Source organism: Ammospiza caudacuta, chromosome 9, assembly GCF_027887145.1.
Source record: "Ammospiza caudacuta isolate bAmmCau1 chromosome 9, bAmmCau1.pri, whole genome shotgun sequence".
NCBI lineage: Eukaryota > Metazoa > Chordata > Aves > Passeriformes > Passerellidae > Ammospiza > Ammospiza caudacuta.
The window spans coordinates 7,389,721-7,406,310 of record NC_080601.1 but is presented as its reverse complement, the minus strand read 5'-3'; the positions used below and the strand labels follow the sequence as shown (position 1 = coordinate 7,406,310).

Below are 16,590 nucleotides of genomic sequence, written 5' to 3'. Positions count from 1 at the left end.
GTGTGAGGAGCAACAACAGGTACTATACACACCCCAGTACAACAGGAATAACACCCCTAGTAGAACAGGTGTTACACACACACCCAATACAACAGGCATTTTACACACACAGTACAACAGGCATTACACACACACACTCCCAAGACAACAGGAATTACACACAGTACAACAAGAGTTACACACACACAACCAATACAACAGATATTACACACACACCCCAATACAACAGATATCACAAACACACAGAGTACAACAGGAATTACACACACACCCCCAATACAACAGGAATTACACACACCCAGTACAGCAGGAATTACACACACACCCCCAATACAACAGGAATTACACACACCCAGTACAACAGGAATTACACACACACCCCCAATACAACAGATATCACAAACACACAGAGTACAACAGGAATTACACACACCCAGTACAACAGGAATTACACACACACCCCAGTTAGTTTGTGGGTATCTGCCCTGTTTGGATGCACAGCTCTGTTCCAGGACTCAGACACAGCTGTGTACAGAGGCACACACACAGTCCCACATTTCTAACAGATTTATATCCCTGGATATTCCCCAGCAGGGACACCTGGCTGTTGTTTGGTCCCCAGGCAGGACTGTAATAGGACAAGCAATGCCAAACACAGAACCTCTGGAGCTGGGGCAGGGCACAGAGGTGCCCAGGATGTCACTGAGCCAGCACAGGGCGTGCAGAGGGACACTGTGGCAATGCAAATTGGTATTTGTGGACATCTGGACCTATCCAGACACCTGCTCCAGCTGGAACCTCATCCATCACTCTGTCTCCAGGGGTTTACCTGCTGTGGTGCATTTATCCACAGCCACACTTCCTCTGAGTGCTCCTGTTCCTGCATGGCCACCTCTAGGAGCCACAGGCTCTGCAGGAATGAACCTGCTCCAGGAATGAACCTGCTCCAGGATGGATTTACCTATAGCCCCTGCAGGAAGGAACCTGCTCCAGGATGGATTTACCTATAGCCCCTGCAGGAAGGAACCTGCTCCAGGAATGAAACTGCTCCAGGATGGATTTACCTATAGCCCCTGCAGGAAGGAACCTGCTCCAGGAATGAAACTGCTCCAGGATGGATTTACCTATAGCCCCTGCAGGAAGGAACCTGCTCCAGGAATGAACCTGCTCCAGCATGGATTTGCCCATAGCCCCTGTAGGAACAAACTTGCTCCAGGAATGAACCTGCTCCAGAATGGATTTACCCACAGCTCCTGCAGGAATGAACTTGATCCAGCATGGATTTGCCCACAGCTCCTGCAGAAATGAACCTGCTCCAGGAATGAACCTGCTCCAGCATGGATTTACCTATATCTCCTGCTCCAGGAATGAACCTGTTCCAATATGGGTCTTACCCTGCTGTGCCATGAGCCTCATGCACAGCTGCTGATGCCTCAAGGTGTTCCTGCTCCAGGATCTCTCCTTGGGCCCCAATCCCTTTGGAGGTACAGACACTGAGATGTTCCTCCTGGAGGTGGAAGCCCAGCACCACCATCCACTCACAGCCCAGCAGGGATGGGGGAGACTATCAGAAGGGTAAAAGGGAAAAAACTCATGGGTTGATACCAAGGCAGTTCAACAGGTAAAGCAAAAGCCACAAGGAATTTATTCTGTGTTTTCCACTGGCAGGTGGGTGTTCAGCCTTTCCCAGAAATGTGAGGTTCCATCCTCTGCCATCCTCCTTGGGCAGTTGGGATCAGCTGTCCTGGCTCTGTCCCCTCCCAATTTCTTGTGTAGCCCCCGTCTGCTCGCTGGTGGGGCAGGTGAGGAGCAGAAAAGGCCTTGGGACACCAAAAAACATGGACTTGCAGGAAAATCCAGCCCCCTGTGGGATCTTGTGCTCCTGGCACTGGAGGTTCTCTGCCTCCAGATGAACACAGGAAACAAGGCTGATTTTTAACAGAGATGCAGAGTCTGGACCCCACTGGATGGGACAGCTGTGTACTAGATGAATTTTGGGACTGTCAGGGAAGAGAATAAGCAGTATCCATGGGAAAAGAGAAAAATCTTGGGCAGAAGGAGGAGCAGGAACAAGACATCCAGGGAAGTAACAAAGGGCTCGGAAGAAGAGGGAGAAGAGGATGGTGCTCCACCCCACAGAGCACAGGAGCTGCTGAAGGATGTTCATATCCTCCAGCTGACCATGCCCACCCTTAAGCTTCACACAACTGGGGCAATACTGCAATCTCAAGGCAAAGAGCTGGAGGCTAACTCTGCATTTCCAGGATGTCTGATCTTCCATTTCACCTGCAGGAATTTCTCAGGAGTTCCAGAGGCAGATTTTAGAAGTCTCAATAGCTGAAGCTGGGCATGGCTTCCAACAAGCCTTAAGGTACAGCTGAGTGGCACCATTTGCATCACATTTGCTTTATCTACACCTTCCTGAAGTGCTTGGCCACTGCCCTGATGTGCTGCTGGCAGTCCCAGGGCCATTGATTTCCTCTATTCACCAGAAATATCACCCACCAAGAAGGTTATTTTCCTCATTTAGCCTGTGGACTCCAAGAGCAGTAATGAATTACCCTCAGCCGCCGGATCTGTGCACACAAATGACATCAAATAGGCAGTTTAAATCCTAACAAGCACTGACACATCCCAGGGACCCACTTCCACTGGGGGCAGGGAACACTGGCTCTGCATTTCCATCTCACCCATGTTATTTACTCCTGAATCTCAATGATACTCTGTGGTCACAAAAACCAACAGCATTTTCACATTTGCATTTGAAGGGACCTTAAAAACGACCTTGTTCATGGTCAGTGACACCTTCCACTAGAGCAGGATGCCTTCCCACAGTCCTGCTGCTTCTGTACAAAATTGCCTCCTGTCCACTGATATTAAAGCCTGTTTTCCCTCCTAATAAAAGTGTATTTGCATGAATGCAATACTCCCCTACATGTGCTAAATACATGAGAGCATGTATGTGTCATTATACATATATATATTTATATTCACTGATATTAAAGCCAGTTCTCTCTCCTAATAAAAGTGTATTTGCATGAATGCAATACTCCCCTACATGTGCTAAATACATGAGAGCATGTACGTGTCATTATATCTATATATATATTTATATTCCCTGATATTAAAGGCAGTTTTCTCTCTTAATAAAAGTGTATTTGCATGAATGCAATACTCCTCTACACATGCTAAATACACGAGTGCACATACATGTCATTACACACATATATATATTTATATTCCCTGATATTAAAGCCAGCTTTCTCTCCTAATAAAAGTGTATTTGCATGAATGCAATACTCCCCTGCATGTGCTAAATACATGAGTACATATATAATTATATATATTTTTCTATTCACATCCAACACAAAGTATGTGCGCACTTACAAGACTGTAATTCAAATTTTCCATCAAGCCAGGCAGTTCCATTATGATTTCTCCTCTTTGTTCACATCACTCACTGTGAACAAAAGTGAACAAAACAAACGTGGCCTGAGCTGTTTCTAAATCCAAGTCAAGCCCAAGCCACAGAGCTGCTGAGCAGCTTTCCTGACACAGCTGGGGTGTTTGACAGGAAACACCTCCAATAAACGTGCTCACAGACCGAATCAAAGAAGGGAATTTGGGGAAGGAAGCACTGCTCCAGGCAGGAATTGTTGCAGCCTGACAACCATTTTTTTTCACTGATACCCTACTTTGAGTTTGCTCCTAATGAGCAAGCCCCAAACACAGCCCAAAGACCCCAGACTTGAGAAAGTCTGACAGCCCGTTTTCGACTTGGAAAGCAGGCACTGGTGTTGAAGTTTGGCTCTCCCTGCTCAGGCTCTGGTTTCCAAGGAAACCAGTGGCTGCAAGAGCCTTGCAAAACGCTGGTCCTGCGCTCCTGCTCGGAGCAGGCTGTGCTGGAGCTTCCCCTGACACCGGGCCTGCCAGGAGGGGCCTCAGCAGCCTTTCCACAGCACCTGGATGCAATTCCGGGCGTTCAGGATGTCAGGATACACAGAACACACCTGACTGACTGCACACTTCGACCAAACCACTTTCTGCAGCTGCTGAGAGGAGAAAGGTATTATTGTCATGGTTCAGGCTCCAGTGTTGCAACAAATACTTTTGTTTTTTCCTGTTCTCTCTGCCCTTCAAAACAAAGACAAGCTACACAAAACACAAACGTCAGGCACTCCTCTGCCTGCCTGTACCCGCTAGAAACAGCAGAGCAGCAGATGAAAAACGTTTACAGAAATATTTAGACTTTATCCTGATGCAAAGGCGAGGATTTAAAAGCCAAAAGCAAAGACCAGCAGCACAGGCGGCAAGGACTATCACTGATGGCAGTGAGTGGCTTTTAATCCATCCCCAGCTCAGCTTTCCTGAGCCCTTCCCTCAGGAAGATGTTTGCATTCAGTAACTCTTATCATCCTACAGCATCTAGCTCCGGCAGGATAACCACAGAAACTGATATGCAACAATTCGCTGCATCCTTTTTAACTCTCCAAAGAAACAAATTTTCCCCTTGACTCTTATTTTTCATCTGGTGTTCAGAACTCACGGTGTCCCCTCTCCTTCCAGAGGCAGCTGGCCAGGCTAAATTCCATGCTATGTCCATTTCTGTGCAGTTTCACAACTCTGACCCAGCTTTTTTATTATTATTGTTAATTCCAGAAACATAAGACACATCCTGTGTTTAGGAAGTGAGATGCTGAAGTTCAGGAATGCTTTCACAGAGTCTGGAGAGAAGGAATTCGTGTCCGTGGCCTGGGGACCTCATTCTGTGTTGAAGCACTTTAAAACTCTCCACCTACAGCATTTGTACAGCTAAGGATGAATGTAACACAGCTCAAACAAGTCTAAGTAATTATTCCAGTAGTATAGATAAAAGGAAAAAAAAAGTTAATTCTGCAGAAAATGAAATTATGGAGCTGTAGTACAATTTAAAAAAGAGTCTCTATGTTAATTACCAGCTGTTAGTGTGCTCGGAGCTACTGTACTTGCTGAACAGTGTTGTTTTGCATATAACCACCAAGAAAATGTCATTGTAGTTTCTGAAAAGAGCTACTTTGCTTTAAAACACAGTTTACTGACACCACACTGCTAAAATTAATCTCCAAAAGCAGCAGAAAAACCCAGGGAAGTCTGTGTTGCTTGTTGAACAGAACTAAGAATAAGTGACATTGCAGCGATGTTTTATCTTGCAATTAAACTCATCTCAGCAAGAACCAGACAGAAGATGACAAAACAACTACGTGGCTTTAATAGCTTTATTGGGAGATTTGTTTTTTACCTTCCTTTGAGTCAAACCCCTCTGGAGCTTACACTCAGCACAGACATCACCAGCCTGAACAAACGTGTTGAGAGATGACCCAAAACACTCCTTCGACAGAGAAAAATCATAGTTCTGTGCCTAACAGCCTAACACCACACAGCCACCCCTTACTACTGTGAGTAACCCAAACCTCAGAGGGGTGTGATGCATTACACAAGGAGCTGAGCTGTCACAGTGTCCCCTTGTCACTTCCCAAGGCATTAAAGCGTGAGTCACACGAGTGCACAGAGGGGAGCCCCATCAGTGCCACCACTGCCGAGCCAGACCTGTCACAACACGGGGGAGATCACGCTCGGCTGCCTTGCTCCAGCACAGCCCTTCCTGTGCTCACAGCTCTGCCAGGAGAGCTTCAACACTCACAGCACAGCACCAGGATCCTCCCCAAGCTGTGCCTGAAAATCCTGACCCTTCAAATGCACCCAAAAACCCCACTGACATTAATGGATTTTTGTCCAACTTAAAGCACATTCAGATGGATTTGACATTAAAGCAACCACAGCATTTAACAGCTCCCACAAGAAATTACAAATGCAGTCCAATTAATTGCTCACTGGACACATCACAGTGGATTGACACCAAAATAAAAAAATAAAGGCTGCATCACTACATCCATCTCTGCTGACTGCTCGGGGCAAGATGCTTCACCAGAAAGTGACAGGACTCAAGAGGCCACCACCATCCCAGCTCCTGCCCCACATTCCAGCAAACCATCCCTGCAGGAGCGTGCCTCAGTTCCTCCCCATCACCTCCACCACCAGTTCCCAGTGGTTTCATCATGGACCAACCACCCCCCAAATTCCTGTAGGGAGGGGAGAAGGGTTTGGGTCATTTCAGGGGGTTTTTAGATGAATCTGCAGCACGCATAGCACTGATAAACACCAGAACAGCATTCCATGCCAACACCCCAACACCCTTCAAATGCACCCAAAAACTCCACTGACATTAATGGATTTTTGTCCAACTTAAACCACATTCAGATGGATTTGACATTAAAGCAACCACAGCATTTAACAGCTCCCACAACAAATGATAAATGCAGTTCAATTAATTGCTCGCTGGACACATCAGAGTGGACTGACACCAAAATAAAAAAATAAAGGTTGCATCACTACATTCACCTCTGCTGACTGCTCAGCGCAAGATGCTTCACCAGAAAGTGACAGGACTCAAGAGGCCACCACCATCCCAGCTCCTGCCCCACATTCCAGCAAACCATCCCTGCACGAGCGGGCCTCAGTTCCTCCCCCATCACCAGTTCCCAGTGGTTTCATCATGGATCAATCGCCTCCCAAATTCATGTAGTGAGCGGAGAGGGGTTTGGGTCATTTCAGGGGATTTTAGATGAAACTGCAGCATACATAGCACTGATAAACACCAGAAGAGCATTTCATGCCAACACCCTAAATACGAAGTGCTTTTCAAGTATTTCTGGGGATTTTATGACTATTATGATCACTTAAAATACGCCTCTAGCCCCCAGAGGATGTGCACATTTGCCTTCAAAGAACCAATCTGGCCGTTGCAGGGATTTTATTAAACCTCTTGTATGGATGTTGTACTTTCCCTAAGGCTATGCAACCAAGTATTTTATATTTCTTAAACCAGACCTCTTAAATACAACTCACAGGCTACTCCTCCCCTCACAAACGAGTCTCTGAGATTTTGGCATATTCCCCAAAAGTCTGCTAACTCCCCAAACCAAGTTATTTTTCCTTTTACTCAACATTTCCTACAAATGACACAGCACTTTGCTGCTGTCTCTGCTAACAGCAGAGCTTGCACCACCTCAGCCAAGAGATCAGGCCCTTCACACTCACGAGCTCCGTGCTTTATTCTGTGCTCTACTCCTAAGTTTCTTTTTTTTTCTCCCTTCTGGAAAAGAAAACACGCTGATTACACAGCCTTCCAAAAAGGCAAACAGCTGTTGCAGATCCCTGAACAAAGCAGCCTGTTAAAATTAAAGTCCTGGGTATTTTCCCATGGCAAGGAGGAGGCAGGGGAAGGGAAGAGTTGCAGTTTCGCTGGTTGAAAAGGCTTCTCCTTGCTTGGCTGCTCTGCAGAGTTTAAAGAGCAAAGGCAGTTGGTACAAACTCGGTGTCCCAGTATTCCCTCGGTGCTGACAGGCTGTTAGCAGCCAGGATATACCCTGCAAGAGGTCAAAGGTGTGGAAAAACAAACACGAGCAGCAATTTGGGGAGATGAAGAGGAGAGAACGACCTGTCACGGAAACCAGCCAGGTTCCTGCCCTCTCACTCGGTCACTTCTGGCAAGTTATGTCCTCTGAGAGGGGAGGGGAAAAAAAGGCCACTTATTTGAAATAACTGGCTTCTATTCTAAATAAGTGGCTTCTTGAACAAGGAGACTGATAAAGATGTTAATGCCCAATTCCTCTCACTCATAACTCTGAAGAAAATGGCTGAATGGTTGGACGTGTCCCTCCATGGATTTCAGCTCCTCAAATCAGCCCACAAAGTCCTGTTTCACTTTTAAAAACATTGTAGAGGCAAAACAAGCCCAGCCCTCCAACAGCAACTCAAAACTCTTACAGCTCTGAAAAAGCAATTTTATTTAACCATATGCATCCCTAATTGGAGAGGGGTGTGTGTGTAAGGGAAGATCCTGCAGATTTAATAGTATTTGTCCACACAAGGCAATTAAATTTACTTTCACACTTTGAAAGCCATTCATAGACTCCCAGAATGGTTTGGGTTGGAAGATGTCTTAAATCCCATCCAGTTCCACCCCTGCCATGGCAGGGACACCTTCCACTGTCCCAGGCTGCTCCAGCCTGGCCTTGGGCACTGCCAGGGATCCAGGGGCAGCCACAGCTGTGCCAGGGCCTGCCCACCCTGCCAGGGAACAATTCCTAATTCCCAATATCCCATCCAGCCCTGCCTCCTCTCCAGCTCTCTTACACTCATTCAGAGTTCAGCCACTCTATAACACAGAATCTTCTGTGTGGCATCACAAGAGCTTCCACCACCACAGACCCTCAAGTACCTACATGACCCTCATGATAATCCAATTACCACAGTTTCTGCTGCTATTGATCCTACCAATCTCCAGCCACCTCTGCCAGAGCAGGAGAGCAAATCCAGCACCACCTAACTACAAAAAAAAAAAAAAAAAGAAAAAAAAAAACCTCAGGGGCTAAATAGAATCATCTTGGTTGGAAAACCACTCTAAAATCATCAAGTCCAACCATTCTCCCAGCAATTCCAAGGCCACCACTAACCAACATCCCCAAGTGCCACATCCACCCACCTGCCTCTTGAGCACTTCTTGGTGGCTTGACAAAACCAAAGGTTGGGTGCCATCACCTCAAGAGTCACTGAGGTTCAGCATGAACCGGGGGGAGTAAGCCAACCCTTTTATGTAGATTTTGTTATTTCCAGCTCCTCATCACCCTAACTCTCACCACCACCATGAGTTATCTTGCCCAGGGGGCTCTTAGGGCTGACACAGAGCTCTCAACTCCTCCCAGAGCCAAGTACATTTCAGGAAAAGATTAGCAAGGATCTTTTCCTGTAACCACAGAAAGGTTTGGGTTGGATGGGACCCTAAAATTCTCATTCCAGTCTCCAGCCTTGGGCAGGGACACCTTCCACTATCCCAGGCTGCTCCAAACCCCACCTGAGCGATCACAACCTGCAGCCACGAGTTGACTTGAATATTGTAAATCACATTAGGAGTATTGACCAGAGATGATCAATATGAGACAACTCCCCCAGAGGAGCAGGGCATTATTCCCCACACCAGACTGCGGGGCTGCATTTACACAAGGAGTGATTAAAATTCCAGCTGGAAAACGTTTATTCCAAGGCTTTTCCTACACATTCCAGTGGGTTGGGCAGAGGCTGGAACCTGTGGCGCTTCTCGGAGTTCTGGGAGCTCCATTTGCACTTCAGGAGCGCCGAGGGGCAGCGACACCGACAAGGAAAGTGACACGTGTGGGGCTTTGCATTCCGGGGGGAAATTAACACCGAGGGATGCTCGGATGTTAACCACACACCCCTGGCATTTCACAGCCACCCCTGTCCCCCCCTGCTCACTTTTTGGGGTGTTTTATTCGTTTTGGGGGCTGGAGGGGAAGCATTTCACGCGCCACCGCCGTTCCTCCCCTGCCATCCCTTCAGAACGGCCTTAAAAGGACAAAATATCTGTGGCGGTGGGAATGGGGGGCGGGAACAGGAATGTGGGAATGGGAGCGGGAATGGGAAGCGGCGGGGCGACAGGAGGAGCACACCCGGCCCGGCCCGGCGGGGTCCCGCCATGGCGGCCGCCCTGAGGGCGGGCAGTTGCCTGGAGACGGCGGGGTCCGCCATGGCGGCGGGAAAGGGCTGAGGCTGCGCGGGGAGGGGGGCCAGCCCCGCCACGGCCCCTCAGGGGACACTCCAGCAAGGTCCTCGTCCCCCGTGTCCCGCCATGCCTCCCCGGGAACCATCCCCGTGTGCCCGGGCACCGTCCGCTCCGTCCCCGCATCCCGGAGCCCACACGGCGCACACGCTCCCCACTACCGGGATGGCTCCGGGGATCCGCCAGCGCTCCCGGTTATCATCCCGAGGAATTCCTCACACGGGGAAGATGCCGGCCGCGGAGGAGAGGGAGGTTTGCCCATCGACGGGGAGGTTGCGCCCCGGCCCCGCACACAGAGCCCGGATCGGCGAGCATCCGCTCATCACCTCTTCCCTCCTCCTTTTTTATCCCTTGTGGAGCGCTGAACCAAAGGCACGGCCAGGAGAAGGCACCGAGCGAGGGAGAGCTCCGTTCCCCCATTAAGGCGCTCTAATTTCCCTAATCTGCCGCAGGTGTGAAACCGGGGCAGCGCATCCCCCGGCGCGCCGGCACCTGAGGATCCTCGCAACTTTCCCTGCCCCCCGCACACCCTCCGGCGCACCAGGACACTGCCACAAACTCCTGCTTCTGCCGGACCCCCGTCCCCAAAACACCAGCATCCCGCCGGGCTCCAAGTTTCCCAGCTGGGAATGTCTCCCTGCGGGGTCCCGCGGCGAGCCCCGCGTTCCTCCCGCTCCCTCCATGCCCAGGACACGATCCCGTCCCCCGGAGGGATGTGGCGGTCGGGACGGGCTGTCCGGGACCCCGGCGCTCACTCCTGCCACTCTTCCCCCCCAGCGCTCGCAACTTTCCCACCCCGCGGGGCCACCCGAGGAGGATGCGGGAATGCCGCGCTCTGCTCCGCTCCCTGCCCGGGGGTGGAACGGGATGAGGGAGAGAGGGGAGGCTGAGCGGCGGGGTGACCCCCTGCTTACTGCGGGCTCTTGGGGTAGAAGGGGAGGGTGACGTGGCTGAGATCCTGGATGTCGAAAGCGGTGGGCTCGGCCGAGATCGCCTGGCGCTTGGTCCGCTGCTCGCCCTGCAAGGTGCCGGCGCTTTGCTGCTGCGCCTGCTGCGTGGCGGGCCGGATCACCGAGCGGTACTTGTCCAGCTCGTTCTGCAGCTTCTGGATCAGTTCGTCCTTCTGGTCCAACTCTAGCTCCAGCTCGTCGATGAGCGCATCCCGCTGCCGCAGCTCCTCGATCTTCTCCTGCAGCGCGTACTGTAAATCCCGCAAAGTGCCCATGGTCCTGCCGCCGCGCTCTCGCCTCGCCGCTCCGGGCAACTTTCCCCCTCCGGGGCCGCCTCCCCTCGCTCGGGCCACCCCGGCCCCCCTGGGCTCGGCCCGGCCCCGCGGGGCCGCCGCAGCCGGACCCCCGGCACGGCGCTCCGGAGCCGGGGTGTTGTCAGGGGCGATGTGGATCCGCCTGCGTCAGGCCGGGCTGCCGAGGGAGCCGAGACACACACACAGACACACACACCCGCGGCGGCGAGCGGCGAGCGAGGGGAGGCGGGAGGGAGGCAGGGGCGGCGGGGAGGATGCACATGCTCGCCCCGCTCCCTCCCGCCGGCCCCGCCGCGCCCCGCGCCGCCCACGCCCCGCGGGCTGCGAGCACGGAGGGATGGATGGAGGGATGGAAGGGAGGGAGGGGACCGGCCGGGAGCAGCGAGCGGTGCCTGCCCTGCCGGCCTTGTGCTGCGCTTCGAGCCGCGCACACCTCCCGTGCTGCTCCCCTCCCTCTGCTCCGCTTCTCCTTAAAGAACTTATCCCCCCTTTACTTTGCTTTTAAAGAGCCGGGTTGTGTTGTTTTCGCATAAGCCAGCGTCTGGCATGGCTCCTCCTCAAGCCTCAGCAAGCTCCGGGCTCCAAAAACCCAGATTTTCACGGGAATATCGGTCAAGTCTGTCTGCGCTGGAAAAGCCTGGAGGAGGCAGGGCATCTGGCTTTCAGAGCGCTGAGAAAAAAAAAAAAAAAAAAAAAAAAGAAAAAAACCACCAAAAAAAACCTTAACTTAAAATCTCGGAGATTTTCTGCCTAGCCCAAATGTGAAAGCCCGAGTTTCTGCCTTACCAAACTGATCAGATTCCCCAGAGTGCAGGGTTTTCCTTCATGCGCTCAGGTTTCCTGTGTAGCCCTACCTCTGCCATATAGCCCACGGGGCTGCAGCACAGAAATAACAAAATCAAACAAATGAGCCACAGTGGCCAAGCCCTCTGTGCCAAACGATTCTGGGTTCTTCCATTTGCCAGGTGCTGAAGGGCCAGCAGTGCTCACCCTGAGAGCACAGCTCCAGCCTTGGCTCTCTGGGGAACAAACAGAGGGTCTGAGCTGTTTTGGGGGTTCCTGATCAAACCATCCAGCCTGGAGGAGCCAGTGATGAAAGCCCCAGAGTATAAGAACCTCACCAAAGCTTGTGCAGCACTGGGGCACTGGCACAGCTTCATGCTCACAGGTTTCCAGCAGCTGTTTCTGTTCACTCTCAAGGAGTTGGATTTGAGGAGGATGCAGCCCTGAGTGCGTTTTTTGGGGAGGATGCAGCCCTGAGTGTGTATTTTGTGTTTCTGTCTGACCTCCCATGCCAGGCACGAGGTAGGAGTGTCAGACATCAGCCCCTACTTATGGGCTCAGCTCCTTTGGTCTTGACCTTTTTCTCTCACCCTGTTGCACACTGGCTCCAGCTTTCAAACTGCAGCTGGTCTTTATAAAATAAAGTTATAAAAGAGAACAGATGAGGAATTAGAACCGCTCCCTGCTCCACACTGTTGCTGGAAAGGGCCTGGCCTCTGCTCACAGACATAAGGCTTTGCAGGGTTTTCGTGCATTTGATCCTGCATTTTTTTGAGATGCACATGGAAGGGGGCAAAACTCTTCAGTTTTCAGTCCCCTTGATACATTTGTGCCAGGCACAAAGCAAAGTTTCACAGTTGTTTCCACAGGCTTAAGTCCAGACAGCATTTTTTACTGTCTATTCCCCCTATTTCCATCTCACATAACTCACTGGGAACAAAAGTACCAGATATCTGCTGAACATTTCCATTTTAAAGACAACAGGCATTAAACAGATGCATTCCTGCTGCCTACAAACTGGGAATCAGTGATAAATAAAATATTTTAACAGCGTTCAGCCAACAGGCTGTAAGTTTTATTGCTTTTCTCCCTGCAGAAGTGAAATCTGCAGGAGGGAGAGGTGATACAGTTACCTGAAGCCCACCAGGCTTCAAAAGAATCACAGCCCTGGGGAAAACTGCTGCATAATTTCTCAGTGACAAGCAGTAAAATAATGTGAGAGGGGCACAGCCCAGGACTGAGACAACAGTGCCCCGGAACAGAAAGGATCCACAGAAAACCATGAGAAATTATGGCACATAAAGCTGTCAAGGAATTTAGCTGAGTGTACCTAAAATATATATTTATCTCCAGGTAGGAAACAGATTTTCATTAGACCCTTGGGAGTCTCAATAGAGATTTTTATGGCCCAGGTTTAGATTTGGGACCATAACCAGCAGCTGTCAAACCCCAAGGCCAGTGTTTAAAGATGAGGCCAAAGCAGCCCAAAGGGCTTCACAAGCCAACAGCAGAGCTCTGCCATGGGGAGACAGCCTGCAATTGCCTATTTCTGGCTATTCCCTGCTCTCCCAAAGAAACCAGAGTACAGAAACCACAGGGCCAGCACAGATCCTGCTGTGTGATCTCAGGGTACCACCCCACCCCAATAAAAATAAATCCTATGGTCCCATTCCTTTTGATTTAAAGCTCCCAATAAAACAAATAAATGAATAAATAGATTTCAGGCTCAACAAAGCAGCTTTGTCTGCTTGATCCAGGGAATGGAAAGAAACAGCTTTAGGGAGAAGAATGGCAGGAATGCACCAGCTGGCTTGGTGTTGGGTGAAGCTGCTCACAGCTAAAGGAAACCTTCAGCTATGAACTTCCCAGAGCCTTTCCCTGCTCCCTCCACTGCCAGAGTGTGCCTGGATGTCGATGCTTTTTTGGGGAAGCCAAAAAAAGAGCATCTGCAGAGATCTGCCCCCCCCCAGAGCATGGCACACCAGGGCTGGCTGGTGGGAATCACACAGAGCAGGGATGGTTCTCCTCTCTGCTGCACTCACAATATTTCCTCTCTGCACAGCTCCAGGGTTCTGATACCTTCTGCTCCTGAACCTTTTCAGGGATCATCTGTCACCAAATGCACCCACTCAGCTGCCATTTTTCAAGCTGAAGCTGGATTTGAGCACTGCCTATCCTGCAAACACCTCCCTGGATTCCTGAGGCAAGGCTCAGGGAGCTGGCACGGTCCCTGACAGGAAAATGTCACCTTGCTCCAGCCAGCCAGGACAGAGAGGCTGGACATGCACCACTGACCACATACATAAACATCTTCCTCCTCCTGGATGTGGTGTTTGTTCCCTGCCTAATCCACTGCACTCTTTACCCAAAGGATCTGCAGGAGCAGAAAGTTGAACCAGCTGGATTTTGTGCTGGATTATCCTGCTGGTGCAGCTTTGGGAAGGTCTGTGACCTGCAGGGCTCCACACAACCAAATTCCTGCCCTTCCTGCACAGTCACAGCAGCACCTTTCTGATGAGAAGGAGCTACAAAAATGCAGGAAAATTCGAGGGAGGCAGCACAGCAGCTGAACCCTTGCAAAAAGCACCTGGAGGTGTGGTCACACCTGAGACTCCCCACATTTCATCCATGGGATGCCTCCTGCTATTCCACTACGTCCCCAAAATCCAGTCCCCAAGACAGAGCAAGGAGTGCCCCCCATGGAAACACGGGCACACCCAACTCCTCCCTAAGGCACATCTGGCCATTCCTATTGCCCCAAAACGCCTCTGGTAGCTCCTCCTGGGACCACAGGGCCCTACAGATTTATAGGGGGCACCTGGGAATTAATTCAGCCCCCAGGGATGGGGATGGAGCTGAAGTTACTGTGGCAAAGCAGCCTTGCCAAGACCACAGCAGGAATTGAACATCTGGGGAGTGCTTCAGCCTCTTTTCTCTAGGAAAACAGAACCTATTTTCTCATGACACTGGATGTTCCTCCTCCCTATTTTGGTCCTTTCCAGAGCCTGTAAAACAAAACTGAAAGCCATTTGTTCCTCCCCACCAATGGATGCAGATGTCCAGCTTTGAGCACTGCCATTCAAACCCCACTGATTCCTGCATGCTGGAAGTCAAATCAACACCTGAACTGGATTATCCTGGTGACTTTTCTTTAGGGCATCAGTTCTTTCCATGCTCAGTAAGAAACATGGAGAAGTGTGAAGAGCATGCAGCCGTTCCAGGAAATCCTCTCAGGATCAATCTGGGGTAGAGTGCATGAGAAGGAAAAGAAAAATACCACAAGGCTTATTAATGGAACAAAAAATCGCTCGCTGCAGAAGAAGCCGAAGGAAAAAATAACAATCTGCTGTTCTGCAGTTGTAATGCATTTAGCTTTTTATATCACATTAGGGACACACAGAACACCAAAATGAATGTTTGTGCCATGCAAAACCCAAGGAGGAGATATTGGGAGCATGGAATAGCAGAGGATTCTCCAGGAACACAGTGGTTTCAAGCACATGTCCCATCACATTGAAGATTTAAATTCTCCTTTGTGGGTTCTTTGCCTGGAAGGAGGAGATGGATGGCACAAAGCACCTCCTGTCAGTACAAGGTGAGAGATCTCCCTCCCCTCGTTGTTTTGGCAGGCTGGAGCAAAGCCAGAGCTGTGCTTCCTGCTGGGTGGGCTGCAGAGCTGAAACAACACCAGGATCACTCATCTCATTACAGCTCTACAGAAAAATGGCACCAGAAAATCATCCTCTGTAGCCACAAGTTCAACAAGCCCTTCAAAGCTTGTTCCTTCCATCAGAGGAACCAAAACCACCGCTCTGACTTCTTCTCCCCACCATCTCTGGCCACACATCTACAGAAACCTCTGCCCTCCAAAAGCAGGAAGGTTTTCTCCCATGACCACACAGAAAATTGGATTTTCAGCAGCTCAGCCCTCCAGCTGGGTGCACATGGTGGCTGCAGGGTTAAGGGAATGCTGTGGGATTCCTGGGAGCATTTCTCACATCCTCAGGGCCAGGCTTTCTCCAGGAAGGACCACACACATGATCCCAACCCCTCCTGAAGGAACCAGTGCCACAATCCTGATCCCTCCTCTCCAGACACACCTCAAGTGATTTGTTCATTTTTGCCACTTCCCAGCAAGATCACACACAGGCAGAGCTTAAACACTTCTTCCTCTGGGCTGAATTAAACCAAAAACCAGTTCTAAATGATTCAGCAGCCTTAAGGAGTCTCCTTAGGCTCAGCTTAAGCAGAAATTTCTTCTGCAAGCTGCCAAAATAAACACTCAGTGCTCTCTGCAGTTACTACAATCAGACACTGCCCATGCCCTGCTTCCCCCAGCAGTCCCAGGGCACTGCCTATGTAGAGCAAAAAGCAGCATTTAGACAAGGCAGGCCCTGGAAATGCAGTTTTCCATTTGCTTTCAGCCATAAGCAACCAGCAAATGAACCCAGGGACCAATTAAATGGAATGCAGGGAAGCAGATTTAGCCATGGAGCCATGAGATCCAGGATGCAACGGAGGTGAAGTCTGTAAAAAACATCAACTCAGTTGATGTTGCTGGGAAAACAGGTTCATCCTGCTCCCACACACATCTCTGTTGGGCTGGGAGAAGCTGCAACAGTTGAAGGAAGGTGGGAGCCATGTGCTGGGTCTGGTTTCCACAGGGATGGCCTGGCCAGCTTCCTTCCACCTCTCATCAGGCAGAGCTGAATGCTGGGGACAGCCTGTGCTCAGTGACCCTGGGACATCCACATTCCTCCTTGGAGTGCATCTCTTCTGCATCTTTTCCATGTGAAATCACCTCTGGGCTTGCCTTTATCTGGGACTCCAATGAGCAACAACCACTCCCAGGGCACTCTTGGAATCA

At 50.4% G+C, this 16,590-nt stretch overlaps 1 protein-coding gene across 1 annotated transcript in view; it reads right to left on the bottom strand.

Annotated features, from left to right (window-relative positions):
- Window positions 1-10,901, bottom strand: part of PRKG1 (protein kinase cGMP-dependent 1) — a 351,680-nt gene extending 340,779 nt beyond the window's left edge. Inside the window, exon 1 of the mRNA XM_058810052.1 lies at window positions 10,591-10,901. Within this exon, the coding sequence (XP_058666035.1) occupies window positions 10,591-10,901 (311 nt within the window). The remainder of the gene's footprint in view (window positions 1-10,590) is intronic.
- Window positions 10,902-16,590: the final 5,689 nt, after the last annotated feature.